General features: G+C 38.8%; 1 protein-coding gene across 3 annotated transcripts in view; it reads left to right on the forward strand.

The window, feature by feature from the left end:
* MAST4 (microtubule associated serine/threonine kinase family member 4) overlaps positions 1 to 21755 on the forward strand; it is a 292655-nt gene that overhangs the window by 55764 nt on the left and 215136 nt on the right. For all 3 annotated transcript variants that reach the window (XM_038123723.1, XM_038123724.1, XM_038123725.1), the window contains exon 2: positions 8855 to 9008. In XM_038123723.1, the coding sequence (XP_037979651.1) occupies positions 8855 to 9008 (154 nt within the window). The remainder of the gene's footprint in view (positions 1 to 8854; positions 9009 to 21755) is intronic.

Raw genomic sequence — 21755 nt, forward strand, 5'->3', positions numbered from 1 at the left:
AAGGGAAGATAAGAAAATAGTACTTTTTCACAGTATTAATAACTTTTGTTTACTTGGTGGTTCCTATTGTTTAACTGAAAACTTTGTTGTCTTCTCTCCAACTTCCTAAAGTAGATAAACCAGTGAAAACACAGCAACCCTCTGAAGTGTTTGCTTAGTGTTAGGAAGATGTGATTTTTGCAACTGCCCTGCCAAGCAGCTTCTTTGTGGGGTTGCAGTAGGGGTCAGCTGCTGCTGCTGCTCCTCAGTATCTGTGGGCCCGCTAGAAGGATCAGGACTGCTGTGTTGATGCCTGGTCTGTAAACCTGCAGTGCCTTGTGTCTGAAATGGAGTGTGGGGGGGTGTGTGTGGTTTTTCGTCTGCTGCAGGTTTCCAGCTCTTGTTCCTTTACCCCAGCAAAGGTGTTTTCCCAGGCTGCAAGAGCCACTGGGTTTGTGGTTGGGTTGTGTTCTTGATTTCCCCCCACACTGAATCGGGAGTGCTTCTGCCAACTTTCTCTTGCTGAGTCCTGGCTACTCTCTGGGACTTTTACAACAGGCAGATGTGGCAGCAGTGACGGCAGATTTCAACACCACAAAATGCTTTTTCCTGACAAGATGGCCATCAGGACAGAGGCAGGAAGGGAGTATCCTTCCTGGTGCATAGCAGTGGCACACTCTGCTGCACATCTGGGCAGCTAAGGGTAGACTTTATTTTTTTTATCTTTGTCAGATCCCTTCTGAAAATTGTGGAAACAAAGGTAAAGCATGAGCATGTTTCCTGATGCTCAGGCAGTACTTAGAGGAGCTGTGCACTGCAAAAAGTGGGATTTTTTTTTTTCCAGATGGTACCTTTGCAGCAGAGCTGAGTGGGTTTGGCAGACCCCTGGGACACTGCTCTCTGCTCTCTGTTTTCACACTTTTTTTTGGTTAACTTCTCAAACAGACTTCCTCACAGAATCTGCTGTGTTGAATCTGGTCCCTCTCTGTGTCCTTCCGAGTAGGACTGGCCTGTTGAGCTGCTGCAGCTTTATCCTGGCTAGCAGTCTGTTTGTGATGCTTTGACTTCACTTTTTTTAGAGTGCTGACAGTTTTTCCTAGTTTGGAAATGATGTTTTTTTATAAGAAGCAAAAGGCCTAAGCACATCATGTGCATTCCTGAGAAAATACCTGTATGACTGTCAGAATAAAATAAAAAATGGTTGTGCCTGATGTTATCCCTTTTAACCATGGGTTGTATTACATTTTTTCAGAACTATGTTCTGGTTTCTGCTTCTGTTTTTAGGGCTTTATATGAGGTCTGCCAAACCTACTATTTCTTAATCTTTTGGTGTTTGTTAAATCTGGGTGTGTATTCAAGGAGAATGAGGGTAGGCTGAATTATTGGAGGCAGTGCCTTCAATACAAATACTGTTGCTTCCTTTGTTTCCTGGAAAGGTAGCAGTCTGTCTCTGAGTCTGTGTGTACAGATGCAGCACACAGGAGGCTTTCAAGAACTGCAGGACTCTGTCATATTGTAACAAAACTGTTCCATCTTAACAAGGGTAAAGTAATAATTGGCTCTAACAGCAGTGTGCATGCATATTTATAGGCCACTTTTCGGCCTTGTAGAATACTGTAAAGGCTGTGCTTAATTATCTGTGCAATCATGTGTAAATATGTTTCTGAAAATGGATTGGATGCAACCTGATTTTTTTTAACATAGCCATAGCTGATACTTCAAATTTGTCTTGAGTTGTATTTATTTGCTTTTAATTGACTAGGCATCAGATTTGTTTTCAAGAAAAATACAGTTGTTTTAAATGCAGATTTGCATTTCTAGAATGAGTGGGAAGTGGGTAGCAAGATAATGTGGTTATGTCTCTGTTGATCCTTAGCAGAATTCTTAAAATGTTTCTTTACTACTTAGGATATAATAGATAAGATGCTGTAGGAAGACATCATGACTTTTGCTGCTGCTATTTATGCAACTCATGTGTTCAACATAATGAACTGGACAATTCTGAATAGTGACGTTAGTTTTAAGGACTGTATTTCTGCATATATGTGGGATGTAAAACCAGTAAATACAGTGGTTAGAAGTGATGCTTTGTGAATCCCAGAGTTTTGCTGTGGGTTATCTTTTTACCCTGGTAAGCACATGTTTGCAGTACCAGTTGCAGGTTGCATTCATGTGTAAATCAAGTGTTGCTGCATGAATGATAAGCAATTTTCCCTGTAAACAAGACCTTTTCTGTCTCTAATCCTTTTAAATCCACAGTGAGCCTAGGATCTTACTTTCTGTCCCTGCTATAGCTGACAGACTGGTGTCACTGTCCTAACAGGGAACCTGGAGGTCATAGGAGGAAGTGAGATAATCCAAGGCTCGAAGTCTGGACTAGAATGACAGATGCCGCTAGGCTGTAGAACTAGTGAGGTCTTTCAGCCCAAGCTGAACAAGACCTTTCCCGTGGAGAGGCAATGATATGAGGCATTCAAGATATGTGGGAAAAACGGTGATCTTTCTTCTTGATCTATGGTGGTGGAAAAAACACCTGCTTGATTTTGAGAAATTGTGGGGAAATAATTGGGATCTTTCTTTGTCCATTGAAATCCTTGTGGCCTGTTGAGTCTTCCTTTGTATCCACTCTTAACCTTCATTATCCATGGCTTCTTGGAAGTGGTGCTGGTTTTTGGAGAAGTTTCCTTTTATCTTCATGTAGTAAGTTATTTGTGGTTCTTTATTCTGCAGGGGTTGCTCTGAGAGCTGCGAATATTCAGAATATTTCCATAGTTCTGCAAACCCTACTCAAACTAAGGTGTATTAATACTGCTTGTGGGTAAAGGGAATGTGGAGTATTTCAACTATCAGGTGATTTAAAAGGAGCTGTTGACAGTCTTGTTCAGTTGATATATTTGATACAGGTCTGTGGAGATTCATAGGCAGCCCTAGATTGGTCAGATTGCAGCCACAGGCACAGTTCTTCAAAAGCTGATGCTGTTGTGACCAAAAGCAGTGGATTCCTGTATACTGCAGACATGTGTTACTGCAGGACATCCATGGAAATTTGGTTGCACCTCTGCTTGTGATGGTATTGTAAGATAGACTTCTCTGTCTGTCTATACTACACCACTGTTGCATTACCTCTTCAAGTCTAACATGGTTCTACTGAGTTCTTATCAAGCATCTGGAGTAACTAAACTGCACTATGCTCTTAATTGATAAAAGTGTATTTTTAAATGAATTCTAAGATGCTTTTGGAAAGTATGGTCCCATCTGTTAATAAGATTATATTCAGTGTTGCTCTCTGTGTCGATGCAGCTAATCAAAACTCATGTATCTGTGCCAAATGTAATTAGACTTAGAGAGAGTATTTAAATGATAAGAACATACTGCTCCCCTATGCCCAGCTGAAGTAAGTTCATATAGCTTGCATCAAAAAAAAAAAAAAAAAAAAGTGCCTTGCTGGGCTATTGAGTTCCAGCAACTGTGCCTAAAGTGCTTGCAAAGAAGCAAGACAGAGAGGCAGCATACTGAGAGGAACCCAGTGTAAATAACATGAAGAAACAGACTGATTTATGTCAGAGCAGACTACTAGGAGCATAAAGGGTTAATCACTGATGAACTAGTGGTGGGTTTTAGCACACTTGCTTCTGGCATAGCTTATGTTTGAAGATGCAAGAGACAGAAGGGATTTGTAAGGTTTGTGAAGCCATGCTCCTGTTAAGCATTTAACTTTAGAATGAGAGATTTTACTGAATGACTGAATAGCTCTTCAACATCAGGGAAGCTTCTGTATGTTTATCTGCATAGGACTGGGCCTGACGCTTTCTCACTTTTTTTAACATCTGTGATTTGGCATATTTCTTGACAATGTACTTATTAATTTTCTTTGGGGACTTTAGGTTAATAATGAAAAAAAACCCCTAAACAGTAAAACTACATTATGTATTTTCTGCTTTTGATACATTACATGTGAGAGTGCATCTCATTTTTTGGATTGGGGCTTGTCTTGGGGAGATACAAAATGGGTGACCGTGTGCAATCCTTCTATGGAAACCTTAGGACTGAATATGCATGACCTAAGGTAGGAAGAAGTTGTGCTGCATTCAGGAGGAAGAAATTGAATTGATTAATAGAATGTCTTTGTTCATATTTTTAAGACTGATTACTTGACCAGTATTTTCCAGTTTCTGTGGGAAGTAGAAATACTGCTTGTGGAGCAATTAAGGGAGGGTGGGAGTGAAGTAGTTTGGACAGTGAAACCCTAGTGGGTGTCAAAAAAAAAGTGGAGCTGATCAAACAAGTTCAGTTCTCATTTCGATTTAATTTTTATGGGAAGAAGACACTCCATGTTGCAACACATTTCAGCAGCCCTGAACAGCTTATTTTCCTCATCCTGGTTTATCAGTGTGATCTTAGCTTCATTTACCTGGTACCATGAATTTTCTGAAATGCATTTTCTTTCTGACTGCCTCACTCCTCATTATGCACTCAGCTCAAATTGTGCTCCTGAACACTGATGCAAGGTCTTATTTTGAATCAGTTGCCATGTCCTTAATTTTCATAAGGACGTGTGGGCTGGTGTACTTGATATGACTATTTGATGATATAATTATAAAGCAGAGAATTCATTCTAGCTTTAGAATAAATACATGATGGTAGATAGGTGGATTTAATGCTGCTGAGGTTTTAAAAAATATTAGTATAATCCTTTCTGAGTAGGTGAGCTGTTAAAAGCCCATAGTACGGAATGGGAATAATTTTCTTCAGAGGAATGTATCTGATTCTATTCACGCAGAAAATTAATAGCTTGAAAATACAGAAAAAAATATTTGAGAACAAATTGATTCCTGTATAACTGGAGGAGACTTTCACTCAAAATTCCATCCCTGTTTCTACAGGATCTCTAAATCTATGTGTAGAAGTCTGTGGTAAGGATATTTTGATATTCTCTTCTGTGTAATTTTTAAACCATTCTCCTCTAATAATACTCTCTGTTCCTTTTTGTAAGGTTCATAGGTGTGAAGGGAGCAAGTAGGGTTTTGTGAAAGCCATTAACTCCTAAATTTTACAGTGTTTTTGTAGAAATTTACCATATCTATGACATAAGCAGGCAGATTTTTTAATCAAATGCATGGAAAAAATGTATTGAAAAGAGTAAATATTGTAGAACAGTATGTTCGTCATAGGTTGGTGTTTGCTGTGTGTTTTCTGTCTTCAAAGTGCCTTTATTGAGAGGGTATTATTTAATGTTGGGGGAGGGAGGCTTTTAAATAAGTTAACTATCCATGCATTGTGAATATTAAAAGCAGAGACTGGTAGCAAGATGTGCACTGATTAAAAATTCCTCCCTAAGCAGCCTGTATAAACTCTTAAGGCTAACTTAACCCCCCTGGTACTTTAAATGCAAGGAACTCAAATACATTTGTTTTCACGGTTTTCATTTTTCACTGTTCCCCTCTTCTTAGCTTAAAAAAAAACCTGCTCTCTCTTATCCCAGTGCTGCTTGGGTCACTAACATTTATTTTGCGAGGGTGTTGAGAGAAGGGTATGGCTGCAGCCTGAGTGGAGCAATAAGACAGTGGGCAGAGCATGAGATAGCCAGATACTCAAGATGTAACATGAATGTGTGTCTGCTGGAAGCTTCCTGCAAGGGTATAGCTATCATATTCCCTGCAACTTGCAAATTTTACTGATAAAAAAGGGGAACCAGTGTAACCTTGGTTATCCTGTTGTGTTTGCATGCCATGCAATATCAGCACATGACCATATAGCTAGTAAGTATGAAGTAAATACCAATACAGTGATGATTGTGGATGAGCAAAAGTGAGTGCTGAGCAGAAGCAGCTTAATTAAAATGATTTAAAATCTCTCTGGTAGAATTTCAGTTGTCTTCTAGAAAGTTGCTTTAATATTGTCCTGTGGACAGCAGCGTCTAATCTTATAATCTGATAAGATGCACAGCCTGAATTTACATGGTGTTCAGGTTTCCAGGAGGTCTTTCAAATAAGTATTAACAAGATGGAATAGGTCTTGCTATTAGTTATTTGCTTGAATTTGATGTAATCTTCTTACTGAATGATTGTAGCGTCTTTTTGACTGAGTTAACCACTTCGTAGGATTTGAATATGTAACATGTTATGCATCTTCAGAACCAGCTTTGTGTTCCAAGGAAGTAGGATCTAATGTTTACTGTTGGTTTCCTTGGACTTGAATGCTCGGCCTGTCCGGAAGGGAAGGCAGTTCTGTTTAGGTCAGAAAGCCTCATCTGCTACAAATGCTTTTGCTTGAAATGAGGTTTGAATGGGGGCTGTAAACGCCTCTACTTCTGGTACATGTTGCTGTCTAGAGGCTGGCACAGGAAGGGAGCTTGCAAACCTGGATACTTTCTGCAGTCCATTTTCTCTCATATTTCCCAGGCATCCAGAGCTGTTATACCAAGGTGTTGAAGGGTATAACCTTGTCTACTCTTCTTGGTTTACTGCAATATCAGTTAGAATGTACAGACTGCTGTCAAGTACACATTTTACATGATCTTAGGTTATTTTGAGCCTTTGGAAGCAAAAGTGAGTCTTTGGATAGCTTCCAGAAATGCTTTGTTCATATATGTGTAATTGTTTCTGTGAAGCAAGAGTTTGCTATCAATATGAAAATACTAAATCTTGTACTTCTATGTTGTTTCTTTGTAGTCTTATACTTTAAAAATGTCTTTTGGTGTAATAAAGTCACTCATCAAGAAGAGGGTATCTTTGTGACAGCATGCTGGCAGGGCATTGCTATTAAGACTATGAGCTACTGGGGGCTGATGTATAAACTGTCTTAGCTCTCAAACATCATACGTTCCTGAAGCTGGGATAGTTATAGCTGGGATAATTATGAGTTGAAGATCTAGATAATACTGTGCTGGTCTGTACTATAGCGCTGTCTTAAAGTTTCTTCCGAAACCCAGAAAGCTGTGAAAAGGGAGCACAGCTTAATTGGAAAGAATGACTTTAAATCAGACTGTGTGTTGTGGAATGCACAAGTCTGTTCATTGTGGGAGTGACTTAACAATCATAAAGTTCGACTGTCTGGTTAAAAGAGGAAAAGATGAGTGAATGGAAGATGCAAAATTCTGTTATATTGGCTTAAGTGCTAATGTGTAGGGAGCTTAGTGCATGAATTGATTTTTTTTTTTTTCCTTCTGTGGTTTAAAAGCTTGATGAACCTTAGTTCAGGAAAAAAAGAGATTTAAAATGTGGTTGGTTACTTTGAAGTGTGAACCTGTTTCTAGAAAGGACATGAATTTTTGCTGGTAACTCACGTAAAGCCTTGATGGGATCATGTCATCTTCAGACGCTTGGACTAATTTGGAGTCTAGAACTAAACAATCTCTGGGATCCATCAGTCAGTAAGCAGCTTGAGTATTTGCTTTTAGACTTACACAAAAGACTCTCAAAATGGTGGGTTTTTTAGAAGCTAGCTGTTGTCAGTTGGTTCCTTCTTAAAAGAGTAATTTGGATTTAATATTTAAATTCATCTTGTGAGGTATCTTAGAAGTTGTAAGTACAAATATTTGTGATGTGCCTGTGTTTGTGGAAGAGGAATAGTAACAATGGTCAAGTAAATATTCTTTGTGACCCCAAAACCACTTAGTTTAGGAAATAGCTAAAGGCATGTGCTGTGAGTTAATCAAATACTTCAGTGTCTGTTGTGAACATTAATGAGTCTTAAGATACTGAAGAAGCAGATTAAGAAATCAGTTGCATTTCTTGATACTTAGGAGTGTATGTGTACTTCCAATAAGCTGCAGATTTGATTAAAGAAACCTTTAAAACAAACCCCACAACAATAACTAACCTGAAATATGAAGTACATAGGGAACTAAACATGGGATTCAAAATGCTTTGTAGGAAAGACAGTACAATGCTGTGGAATTAACTGTAAGCAAAAATGGGCTTTGCTTTGCAGCTTTGTCAGTGTTTCTTGTGACCTTTGACTCATTGCTTTCAGTGGACAAAAAGGATGGAAGAGTCAAGTATGCAGGTGAGGCATAGATTTTCTGACTGATAAGTCTCAGTACACAAACTGTAAAAATATAGACATGCTTGGCTTCCTAAAAACTGTAGTGAGAATTAAGGTTTAAATGTTACAAGAAAATTTGTGTGGTTTTTCAAAATGATGACACCATGCCACTGCAGCATTTACGGGAGAAGGATGGTTGTAAACTTTTTCTACTTTGTATACTTGCATACCCTGCTTTTTCATACTTTCTTGGTATTTGCTTACATGCGTTTTGTCTTGTTTTAGTGGGTTTAATCAAATGGTGAGACATTAGACATATTGTCAAGACCAGGCAGCTAAAATGCTTTGTGGCTATGATGACAGGAACCCAGTCTGAAGAATGAGGATCTGTATTTCCGTTTAACTTCAAAGTCAGTGTAAATGAATATGCCTTTTATAAACAGGAAAATTTTATTTTTTTTTCTCACTGGCATTGATAAATCTGTTTGTTATTATTTCCCTGGACTGGGCAGGAATTTACAGTTTGTTGATGGTGCAGTGCCATCTAGTGACTGCTGACATGGACGTGGGGAAAACTTGTCAAAGAAAAATGTTTGAAGAGCCAGTCGGTGTCACAGAGGTGACCTCTGTGCACAGTGCTCTTTGTGTGAGAGTGGTTGGAGGAAGAGTTAACTGTTCAAGAGGAGGATGGCTTTCTTACATAGCCAGACACAAATCTGGCACTTGAAATTTTTTTTTTTCAGTTAGCAAATTATTTACCTTAAGATCTTTGGGACCTTTTTTCCCAAATGATGTCATAATCTTTAGTTGAAGGTAACTTACATGTTTCTTTCAATTAGGATAAGCATTTAAACAGTATAGATATGTATTTTTTTCTGTGTCTTTGCAGCTTGATCACATATTGTCACCTCCACCTATGCCTTTCCGAAAATCTAGCAGTCCTGAAGTGTCTTCTGGCCTTGGAAAGTCTCCTAAATTTAAGCGGCAGTTGAGTGAAGATGGGAGACAGCTCAGGAGAGGAAGCCTTGGAGGAGCTCTGACTGGTGAGTTTGGGGTATGTGTAGTGTCACCTGGGTTAGCACAAGGAGCTGATGGCACCTTGACGCTTGGTGTTTGCCTTGTGGCTGAACTCTTGGGGGAGGTGTGAGCTCCACCTGGAGTTTCCATAAGTCTCTTCCATGTGGCTTCCCTGACTGTTAGTCAGATGAGTCACATTTGAGGTTCTGCCTCTAGGGGCTGCTGATAGGTGGCCAAGCACAGCCTGAAAGTCACCCCTGTCTTGATATTTGCATGACTATGGCATTTATCTTGCTGACTCATGTGCATCCATCCATGGGATCGCCTATATCTTTTGTTTCCTCTAGGAGCTGAAGTGCATGGATGATACCTTTAGACTTGCTTTCATTTAAGAAAATACAATTTGGCATCATTTATGTGGTGGAATACTCATAGGGGAGGAACAGCATTACCAACTAGCCACAAGCTGTGGACTGCAGATTCCTCTGTGGAGCCATGCAGAGGTGGCAGGATCCTTGAAGAGGGCTTAGGCCCTCCTTTCCCTGGTAGCATCTTCTAGATACTAGGTACTGGTATTGTGACTGTGACTGGTACCTCTGTGGCAGTGATGGTCACTGAAGAGTGATTGGTTTTGATTATGGAGCAAATTAAATATAAAAAAAGAAGGACTTTGTGTATTTAAAAAAAATTAAATGCACTGGAATTTGAATCAAATATGTTTCTAAAGTACGTAATGGGTAATAATAGTTGGAGGAATTTGTTGTACTTGGCGAGAGGGTCAGTAGATTTGAGCAAATTACTGGAAGATAGAAATTTCACAGAATAACAGAACATGCTGAGTTGGAAGGGACCCACAAGGATTGTAAAGTCCAACTCCTGGCCCTGCACAGCACCATTTCCAGGAGTCACACCTTGTGCCTGAGAGCATCGTCCAAACACATCTTGAACTGTGTCAAGATTGGTGCTGTGATCACTTCTCTGAGGAGCCTGTTCCAGTGCCTGACTTCCACTGGCTGAAAAATCTTTTTCTGATATCCAGCCTAAACCTCCCCTGTTTCAGCTTCAGGCCATTCTCTCAGGTCCTGTCGCTGCTCACCAGAGATGAGAGGTCAGTGCCTGCCCCTCCTCTTCCCCTCAGGAGGAAGTTGTTTTATCTGTCCAAGAGATGTTGATTGATATTAGAATCAAGTACATGAAATTTAGGTTAGAAGAAGTTGAAATAGTCATTACTTGAGAAAGTAAACACCATTTCTGTCTCTAAATTCTGTGAATTGTTCAGAGTTGTTATCACTTGGGGATGAAAAATGGCTCCACAGTGGATAGAGCTGACTCTTCTGCAGTACGTGTCTGAAAAGTACTTTTAGAGTATTTGCTTTTCTCACTTCTTTCCTACCCCTTTCCCTGGAAGAAGCTCCAAGAAGCTACAACAATACCTCTCTTTGTATTCACCACCTTGAAATCACCTACATGGCTTCTGGAAAATGACAATTTTGTCTTAAGGAACCTAAAGAATTAAAAAAATTAAACTTTCTCACAATTCACATGAAGAAAAACCATATGCTACTACAGGAATTTCTTGTATCATATCATCACATAATTGTTGCACTGATTTTTGGTGTCACTAGGGTAAGATCTGCATTTCCCTTGCAACTTCATTTTTATCACAATTTATGAAGCTTTCAGAAACATTGTAAAAGTATTTGTGATCTGTATGGGCTATCATGAAAAATAAGTGACCTGCAGCAGACAAGTGTCAATTTTGGTAGCCATTTCAGTAAACTCTCTGTCTGCTCTGGGGTGTTACAGCTTTGAAAGCTTGGAGCGTAAACCAAACTACTGTTTTAGTGAGATTAGAAACTGCCAGCACAGTTATTTTTTAGCAGGAGCTGGTGTGGTTCTTTAATTTTGTTTTTGTCTAACTTTAAAGTGGAGTCTTTAAAAACTGATCTTTGCCATATAAGCCATGCAGATAAAGAGGAAGAAGACAGCCTAATCAAAAACAAATGTAGCAATTGTGCTCGGCTGCCATAGTCTCTAGTCTTTATCTCTATGCTTGAATTACTGCTTGAGGCCTTCATAAAGGGAAATAGATATGCTTTTTGTCTGCTTGCAATCTGTTGTGCAGGGTTTCCTGTCAGGATTTGGGAATATAGTGTGCAATGATGTTAAACTGCTTTATTACCAATACACTTTAAGTGAACCTGAATACCGTAGGGCTTTGGTATCTTAAAATAATTTAAATATTTTAACAGCTTTCATGATACTGATTAAATTAATCAAACTCATTCTAATTACAGAAAGTTCTTTATATTCTTTAGGGATTTTTTAAAAACTGTTTAAAGAAACCACTGTGGATAGAGAACTAATTCCAGAGTTGTTTGAAATGTTCAGTAATCTGAACATTTGAAAATGTTGCTTTGGTCATGTATTTACATCCCTTTTTTAACATACTGAAGTTTTGGGGGTTTTTTAAGATTTCTTAATTGCTTAAGAGTGGTTTGCCACTGTGGTTTGAAACTACAAGAATCACAGTATCATTAAAAAAAAAAAAAGTGGTGCACAATAAATTCTTCTTTAAAAATGCTGGGCTGACATGTGCTTGGTAAGGGATAATGTATATGCTCACACATTCCATCCCAAATTTCTATTAAGGTCTTGATGTTTTTGAAAAAAATATTCCTGGTCCATAAAGGGGGAAAAATATTTGGAGGCTTGTAATTTGAGAAAGTGCTTGGTATTTAACATCACTGTTACTGGTTACTGTATTCCTTTATTCTTTCTTCTCTTTTGTTACTTTTAATATGCCTTTAAGGGCTAGCTTAACAGTGGGTATCAGTTCACTGGAAAATAGTTCTGAAAAATATCTTTGAAATTATTTTCAGTTCAGTCTCTGCCTCTGTTGTTAAAAAATGTGCAAAAAAAACCCCTCCTAAAATATAGTAGGTGGGAGTAAGTGAAGCAAGAGACTAGACTCCTAGCTTGCAAATTTTCAGAATATTCTTACACTGATGTGTGTTGCTCACTGGAGATGTTAGAAAGGTGAATTGCACTTTGTATTTTACTCTCCCTTTCCTTTGGCTGTTAAAAACAGTATTATTGAGCCATAGAGCAAAAGAAGTATTAACAGTGAAAACAAACAAAACAAAATTTATTTGTTCGTATACAACAAAACTTTCATTTTTATATAGCCTTGTGACATTAGATATAGGCTTACTTTGCTTTATGTTACTTGTCTAGAAAGCAGTTACATTCCCTAAGCTAGTTTACTGGCTCCTTTGTATAGGCAGTGAAAAAAGAAAAAAACTCAGAATGAGGTTCCTCTCATCAAAATTTGAGTGACTAAGCTAACATATAAATCATCTTCTGGGTGTAGCTTCTCTTTTCAACAAAGACAACTCAGAGAATTTTAAAGAAAAAAAAATAAGGCAGGTTTAAAGCTGAGGAAGAGAAATCTTGCCCTTTCTGGGTGAATTTTAATAACTTAAAATAATGCAGCTTTTTCAAAATATTATTTATTCAATATTAAATTAATAAGTTCAGAAATCAGTGAACTACCAAAATAAAATATTTCCCTAGCTCTATCTCTTTCTTCATAATATTTATGCTGCAGAAAGAAAGCAAGGAGTTCAATTTTTGTAGGGCTGAATACTAATAGAGGTAAATATATAGAGATTTTACCGCTGGGAATAGATCCTAAATAAAAATGAGTTTATTGAGCTTTGCAAGAGGGAATAATGTTCTGTGCGACATATGAGAAGAAATAAAATCTGTATTGTTGCAGTATATTGAATGAGACTTGCAAAACCTGAAAGATTACAGTTACTGAGAAGCTACTATACTGAATTTGCTGAAGTAAATTACAAAACTCTTTATATATGAATACAAGAAAAATTGAGAATGATGTACTGGGTTACTAGTACATCATAATCTACTGATCATGATGATCAGGGAGAAGAGGGCTGGAAACCTGCAGAGGTAGTATAGGAACTGAAATTATTTTTGACACAGCTTCAGGGAAACTAGAGCCAGAATTGTTTCCCTGAGTTGCACAGTTTTAAGCAATCCAGCAACCACATGTTTTCAGTGACAAGCGAAGAATGTTTTTCAAAGTTGAAGAAAAATGAAGTCAATGTTTTTGAGAATAAATCTACTATTGCATTCTGTAGAAAATTGCTACGCAGCCACTAATTAATATTTGTCCAATAAAAGAAATGAATAGTGGTTCCTGAAGACAACATGCTACTATATTTTGGAAAAACTCCTTCACTATAATTGTTGCAACAGTATTGCTTTCCATAATCTTCATTGCCAAGGAGGAAGACTTCTGGAAAAACAGAGACTAAACCTCTTGAAAATAGCATGTTGCCTGCTATTAGTCTAGCAAATCTCCCTTAGTAGTTCTTGTTGTGAAGTGCTAACAGTTTTGTTTAATAGAAAGACAAGATGAAAACCAGTATTTCATAACTGTGGTTACTAAACATAAGCATTCATGAGATAAAACAATCTCAGAGTAAAAGAATTTGAATGTAGCTTATGACCAATTCATCTTTTAATTTGAAAGGTCATATTTCCAACAGGTTATAAAGTTTTGGATAACATGGTCACTTTACACTATAATCGGTATTTGCCTTTTTCTCTTCTGCTGTGTCCTAACTTCTCTCCTGTTCCAGATTCCCTCTTCCCTGTATGAACACCTGCCCATAACAGTGCTTGCCACACCCTTTGTCTGGGTAGTAGACTAGATCTTTAAAAGTTTTGCTTGTGCCACAGAAAGTGTTAAACACAATCCTTGCACAGGTTGTTGAACTGCAGGATAAGCCCTGTCACAAAGCTGAGCTGCAGCTGCTTGTTTCACAGCCCTAGGTCAGATAGAGAGGGAAAAGAGGATTGTTTCAGAGGGACAGTGGTGCCCTCTGGGTGCAGGGGCATTGGTGGTGTGCTAGATGGGGAAAGTATGTGATTGAGAGGAAGGTGTGGTAGGTGAGTTCAGCTCTGTTATTCTTGGGACAAAAGATGTTTGTTTAATATATGTGTTTTTAAATGCCTCTTGCTGTAGCCTTCGATTGCCTTCCTAAGGATTTCTAATGGTAAACAGACTGGGACTTTAAAACTTGTTTTGAATCAGGAGAAAAGATGTTTAATTAAAAAGCTGCTTTTCTGTGGTGGCTGGTTGTCTTGATCTCCACAAACTTCAAAGGGCTGTCTATAGTCAGAGGGTTTTTGGCTTAAATTGTCTACAGATTTTAGTTTGCCATGTTCAGAGATGGTTAAATAGAATCCACAGCAGAAGGTAATGTGAAAGGATGGGAAATTGTATGAGCTTTTACTGTGAAGAGGGTTAACCTAGCAAATCACTTGGACAAGCAAAAGAAATTGCCCTTTCACGTCCCGCTGCTGCTCCTCACTTTGCCCTGAGATGGGCAGTGAAGTCCTGGGCTCTCAGTTGCTGTGCAGCATTTGGAGATTGCTATCTCCCTTTCTACTTCTGAAAGATACAAGAACATATTTCTGGGAAGAGATCATATTTTGGAGAGTAATGCAGCTAACTCAGTTGTTTTATACCATACTGATAAGCTCTGCTGTTATATATAAAGAAAAAAAATACACTTTACCTAGTTTGAACTTTTTATCTCACCTACTGTTATCTCATCAATAACTACTTGGAAAAGACTTCCTGGTGGGCTAATTGTGTCTAACTGTGGCAGGGCTGTTAACTACTAGGCTTATATTGATCTTACACAAGTACAGGTAACATAATACATACTAATTTAATTTTATAGAATCTTTAATCCAAGGATCCTAAAGCACTCTACATTAGTAAAATTATTTCATGTTCTTCTGATCATGCATTGTCTACAGATCATGAAGAGCTAAAACAAAAAAAAAAAACCCTTGTGATTTATGTATTTTTTCTTTAATGTTCTTGTTTTGATCTGAGTCATCAGTCATCCAAATACGCTCAGCAATTGTTGTTATTGCTGTATAATTAATCTGTGGTTGATATAAAATGAATTTGGGAATTCTCAGTCTGTTTTTTGCTTCAGAGATTCATCACTCTGCTAACCCTAGTTAGCAGAAAGATCAACAGCTTTATGGACTATGAAAATCAAGCTGTTCTCTTGTCCATAGGTTGGCATGTGCTAGCAGGACTTGGAAGAGGAGGTTTTCCCCGTTCATACCGAGGAGCAGTTGGCAGTAGCAGAATTTTCACAAACATTGGGCTGTATGAATTATCATTAATATTGTTGAAAATGGAGATTAGCTCATGAAGTCTTACAGTGTCAACTATTTGGTACAACTTGGTGAATGGGGAAAACTGAACTTGTACAATCACGTGACTTGTACCTTGAAACCTCTTTGGAAATAAGACCTTCCCATAATATACAACTGCTTGTCATAGTGATGATATGATTCGTTTAATGGCAACATTTAAAAAAAGGGTTATTTCTATTAATGATGGCCTCTTGGTGTAGATAAAAAGAAGTGTTCTGTATTCACTGTGTACATAATCAAAATTTCTTCCTGTTATGGAAGAAATTATACATATTTACACCAGGAATATATGATTACAGTACATGATTACACCACTCCATAAAGAGCCCTATGATTTCATAGCTGTGTCTGGGGATATGGCTTGGTGGACTCTGTTGGCCTGTCCCCAGTCCCAGAAGAATGACTGCCAGTGCCAAAGCTCTATCAGATGTGCCTTTAATAGGAAATTTTACTTCCTGCATTTTCTTCCCTTCTCATATCAGAACAGAAGTATTTCAAAATGGCTTTCATTGTGACACATGTCAGGACTGGATGTATCCTGTTTAGACAGCCTTTCCAGCTGCAGCTGCCTGAGGGCTCTCCCCAACAGCAGCAGAGGAAGAGTAGCAGCCTAACACGGGTGCTAACACACTGCGCTCTGGGCTACAGAGGTGGGAGGGTTCAGCAGCCATGTGTGCATGACACAAGCACAACATGCTCCATTCATTCACTGCCTACCCAGAGCACACCTGGCAGTCTTTTCAATTGCCTTCCTCAAAGGTTTCCTTAAAGCCATGTGTTAAACTTATTCCAGAATTAGTAGAAAGAGACAGAGGCAATCTATTGTATAATTACGTGGCTGAGGAAACGCAGTGTGGAGGGTGTTTTTTGTTTTGTTTTGGTTTTTTTTTTTAATGCATTCAGTACAAAGCTGTCTTCTCAGATGAAGTAAATATATTCTGCTATGAAATCAGCATTTTTAGATAGCTCTTGGTGTGCTGGTGTTTGAGATGACATGAGGTTATATTTGTCATTGTCAGTTACCTTCATCATTTAAGACTTCAATCAGCCTGCATAGTGGAGTTGATTTTTACTTTCCTGTGTGCCTAGCAAGATAATTTCCATATTCTTTGACGTGTCTGGAGTCTGCACCATGTAATAGAATGAGATGAGAACAGAAGATACTGTATTCCTGTCTCATTATTTTGCCTTTAACTCCTCAATTGCTGCTAAATTGTGCTTGTATCATCAGAACATGAGAAGTTGATTATTGAGATCAAAGCAAACTGTAGCAGTCGATTGCCTAATTAGCAGATATGTTTGCAAGCTGCCAGTTTTGACGGAGGGAGAAATAGGGTTTAACCCTCTTTGGGACACTTAAAAAAGCAGCTTAAAAATTGTTAAGAGTAATTTGTCATAGTGGAAAAACAAAAAGTAGAGAAAATTAATATTCATGTTAAATTTCTGAAGTTTGAGTTGTAACTCCTTAAGAAGTAACCTAAGAGCTGTTGAATTAGCTGGTTCAAGTATGCTTAACAGTGAAACTATAAAAGCACAGGTGAAAGTCCAGTCCACTTACCTGGACTTAGCTGTATGCTTGTATTTAATCAGCTGATTAACTGAATTTGAGGTTTGTGAGGCTGCAGTCCTGTTGTTGCTAGTACCTGAGCTCATTAGTGCAAAACTGACTGCAGCATATTTATATAAACAAACTATAATTGCACATCAAGAACACATGATCTATGCTCCTAGAGGCTGTTTTTTCCCTGTGGTCTCTCTCTAGTGGATGTTGTAAAGCAAATGATTTGACCACATACTTGCTTTCTCCAGGTTAGTTGCTTTAGCATAAATTGAATGTACAGATAGAGAAATATTTGAGAAGAGGGAAAAAACACTTCCTGTACTTAATCCTTAGAATGAAGGTTGACAACTTGAGTGGAAGAATTTATAGATGTTTTTCAGTAAAAATAGGAGCAGGATTTTCTATTGGGAAACTCTGCCTTTTGAAAAATTACTCTGAGCACATAGGGATTTGATTATGGGGCATAACAACACATACATGAGGCAAAAGAAGGGGTCACAGTGGGTACTGTAGGGAAAATAGCATGTTAACACATCATTCCATGTTTGTCTTAATGTCAATTATGGGTTGCTGGGTATGTTCTTCATAGAGTAATGGGAGATGTTTATTTCACACCATAAATTCTGTCAGCAAAACTCCAAATTTTGCGATGATGGAGAGTTGTGAGCCAAAAGTACTGGCCACTGATTGAAGCAGTTGTTCACATAACATTTGAATTTGAGCAATAGTGAATTTTTGAGGTCCTTTGTGTTCTAGGCACAGTTTTGTTGTAAGTTGGCCAGTATCAGTTACCGCTGACCTCTTGGTGTGCAGGATTCTTGTTTTTGCAAAATAGACTGTATGTTGAAAGGAACTCTGTCCCATTATCACTTGAATGTAGTTTAGTGTGCTTTTTGTAGTATCATGTGTGCAGTAGTGTGTGTTTTGTAGTATCGTGTGTGTAGTACATGTGTGTTTTTCCTACTGTTATCAAAGTTACAGAACTGGACTTGAAATTTTTCTAGAGCAGGTGTAAGCTGTAAAAAAGGATGAAAGGGATGCAGTAATACCTGTATATTATGTTTGTGTTATAGAATGGACTGGCAGTTTATAAGTTTTGGAACTGCATGTTAGAATTATGGGAAAAGGACCTATTTGTTGTTAAGATAAATAAAAGGAAGCAGAAGAGTGTTCTATCTCTGAGCTCACTGATAAATATTACCAAATAATTATTTTGCTGAGTTGTGTTTCAGTAGAGAGGTGAGGTAATGAAGTAGTGTCATGAACGACAACTTCAATCTGTAGGGTGTTTTATCATGTAGTTATTGTAGCCATTGGCTGGCTTACAGTGCTATTGAGTTAGGTATGTTTAGTATGGAAAACTTAAAAAACCCAACCAAACAAACCAAACTAAAACCCCCAAACCTATCCTTACCCTCCAAATCTAATTAGAGGTTAGGGAGATTTGCTAGTGATCTCAAATGCATTTCAAATATTATGCTGCTGTCACAGTACTTCAATAATAAATTGCAAATAGTCAATATAACTTCAGCAAGTATCTGTTAGCAAGGGAACTCTGCGTAATTTCCTGATCAGCAAAATTTTGTACTGTCTTTTAAATGACTTTCAGTGAGAGAATTTTGTTCCAAGCATGAACCATTATTTCTGGGATGTGATGACTTATTCCTGGTAGTTGATTTATAAACAGGCTTGATTCTGCATGCCTTTGTACTTAATGGAGGCTTCATTTTCTTTATATATATATATATATATGTATTTTTAGATACAGATCTAAACAGATCTAAACCTTCATCCTACTAGTTTGTGCTCCAAAACTTGATATGTCCTTTTCCAGTTCCAATTCTGCCAATATTGGTGAAAATTTAAGGTAGGTCTTCTGCAGTTTTTCTGTGTTTTTTTTTAAGTTCATAATCACACCCCAAATTTTTGACTTTGGTGGGCCACATTTATTTTTCATGCATTGTCAGCCGGAATCATGGAACCATTCAATATCCTGAGCTGGAAGGGATCCACAAGGATCAATGAGTCCCAACTCCTGGCCCTGCTCAGGACGACCCAAAGAATCATACCATGTGCCTGAGGGTGCCACTGCTTTATCTAATTTTAGAAAGTGAAACAAATATAGAGCATTTTAGGAGATTTATAGTATATCAAAAACTAAAAGAACTATAGTAAGTGTAATAGGATTTCTTACAAAGGCTTTTTTCTACAGTAACAAAAGAATTTGTAATTGAGTCAGTTGTAATTATGGGCTTACCTGAATAATGTTATGTTTAGAGGACAAATTGGCTGAAAGGAAAATTTCACCTCCTGCATCAGACTGGGAAAGTGGCATTGTTCATTAACTTCAACCATGTGTATCTGTGTAATATGCAAAACATGCTCCTTTAAGTTCTGGGCAATAAATAAGACATTATTAAAATGGTAATTTCTTTTTTTTTTTTTCTTTTTTTGCTTGTTGGTGAATGGAAATTTAAGTAAAATTTCCTGATGCAGCTACAGTAGAATAAGGCAAAATACTGAAAAGTTTCCTAGTAATGACTTCAAATCCATCCACTCTATCCTGGTTAACAGCAAATGGGAACGATGGGCTTTATTCCACCTCTCCTCCCTGCTCGCAGATGTGAAAATAGACCCTAAAATTTGCAGTGTCCCCATCATTTTCTACAGCTGGGATGTTTGCAGGAGTTCAATTTGAGGCAGTAAAGCTAAGTGCCCTAACTTGAACTTTGAAGGTGGGAGGCTCTGTCTTTCACTTGGCAGGTGTCTGAGCCTGGAGTGAGGCTTACATTTATTTGTGGTGGTAAAAGTGGTAGTACATTGCTGCTTTGGTCTTCACTTCCTGCTGCTCAGGCAGTTTGTGAGTGGCAGTGGTGTTATCAAAAATTTGGTAAAATACAAAAGTATTAACACCAATGTAGCATTAAGAAGCAAGCATTCTTTATTTGTCCAGATGCACAGAGGAATAGCTTTTCCCAAAGCCGTGCATTCTGAGTACAAGGAAGTTCGTGTTTGTATACTATATTTTACATTCATTTTGTTTTGTTTTACATTCATTTGGATTGATTGTCCCAGAATATCATAATAATTTCCCTGAAATCATTAACATGTTTTCCTTTCCCTTTACACACATGTTCTTCTGTCCTGGGAGTCTCTCTGGTGGTCCCTGGTGGTTGTAGATCCCGATGTTCCAGTCGACCATTAAGTCCAATTGGACCTGTCTGAGTTGGCAGGGCACAGGGGCTGGTGAACTTGAAGTTCTCCTTCTTACGCAGTAGACATTGTGCAATTCCATGGGCCAGTAGTTTTTGGAGAAGAAGCATTGTGTTAGCTCACCAGGTGTAGACAAATTATCATCAGGTAACAGTGGCTGCTTTGGATATGTTGGGACTGCTATTGCTTCTTTGGTGACCTAGTGGCAGGTGGTGGCTTCAGTCTTTCTTATGTTCACATCAAGACCTGTCAATAAACCCAGCTCTTCTGGGTTTTTTTTTTTTTTTGTGTTTGAAAATATGCCAGGGGTAAGAAGAGGAAGCAGTACCCATCTGTGTTTCTCTTCAGAACACTTTTATGATCGAGAGCACTCTGCAGTAGAGTCCAGTTTTCTCTTCTACTGCGGCTTGTTGCTTTGAGGTAGCTGTCATGGTTTGGTGCTGGCGCAATGCCAGTGCCCCCATGAAGACTTATCCTCCCTGGTATCTGCTGTGAGACGCGATCAGAGACAGAGCAAAGCAGGCCTCCACTTGTGAACAAAGAAGAAAAAAACTTTATTATCTTAGAACTATAATAAAATGAACACACAGAGCAAAAATGGAAACCTTTCAAACATTTCTCCTCCCCCCCACTCAATCTCCCACAGCATGAAACAAAACCTTAGATTTTTACCAGTCCATCACCCTTCAAATAATCAACTCAGTCCATCTCCACCCTTCCGACAATCACCTCTCATTTCATCAAGGAGAGAGGAGTCCCTCTTGCACCACAGGCTTCCCCTGGAAACACAGCCGAGTCCAGCTGTGTTTCCCCGTCACTCAGCACCACCTTCGTGACTTCTTCCTTCCATGTCCAGTGCTCTCACCACTGCACATGGACCAGAGCTGCTTTTAGGGTTTTCCCTTTTCAAGAATGCTTTGCCTAGTTCCAGGAGAAAATTACAGTCTCTCACCTTTTTGGGACACTAGTCCCCCCCAATATTTCACCCCCTGGGGCCGAGGGGTCTCGAGAGCACCATCACCTCATCACCCATCGTCTCTGCTCACATCACTCCTTTGGCACCAAGCTGTCGCCTCCCCCTAAAATGCAGTCTCTGTATTACAGGAAAGGTTCTGTCCATGGCCATACAAGAAAAGTCCAGCCAAAAGCCACTCCATCATCTCCTCTGTCATGGTTTGATGCTGGCCCAATGCCAGTGCCCCCATGAAAACCCATCTTCCCTGGTGTCTGCTGTGAGATGTGATCAGAGACAGAGCAAAGCAGGCCTCCACTTATAAACAAAAGGGAAAAAACTTTATTATCACAGAATTATACAATGAACACACAGAGCAGAATGGAAACCTTTCAAACATTTCTCCTCCCCCCACTCAATTCTTACAGAATATCACAAAACCTTAGATCTTAATCCAGTCCATCACCCTTCAGATAATCAACTCAGTCCATCTCCACCCTTCCGACAATCACCTCTCATTTCATTGAGGAGAGAAGAGCCCCCCCTTGTGCCACAGGCCAATCCCCGTCACTCAACAACTGCATGTCGTGACTTCTTCCTTCCATGTTCAGTGCTCTCACCACTGCACATGGACCAGAGCTGCTTTTAGGGTTTTCCCTTTCAAGGATGCCCAGTTCCAGAAGAGAACAACAGTCTCTCACTGTTTCGGGACACCAGTCCCCCCCCAATATTTCACCCCCTGGGGCCGAGGGGTCTCACCATTACTCATCACCT

The sequence above is a fragment of the Motacilla alba genome, chromosome Z, assembly GCF_015832195.1.
Source record: "Motacilla alba alba isolate MOTALB_02 chromosome Z, Motacilla_alba_V1.0_pri, whole genome shotgun sequence".
Classification (NCBI taxonomy): Eukaryota; Metazoa; Chordata; class Aves; order Passeriformes; family Motacillidae; genus Motacilla; species Motacilla alba.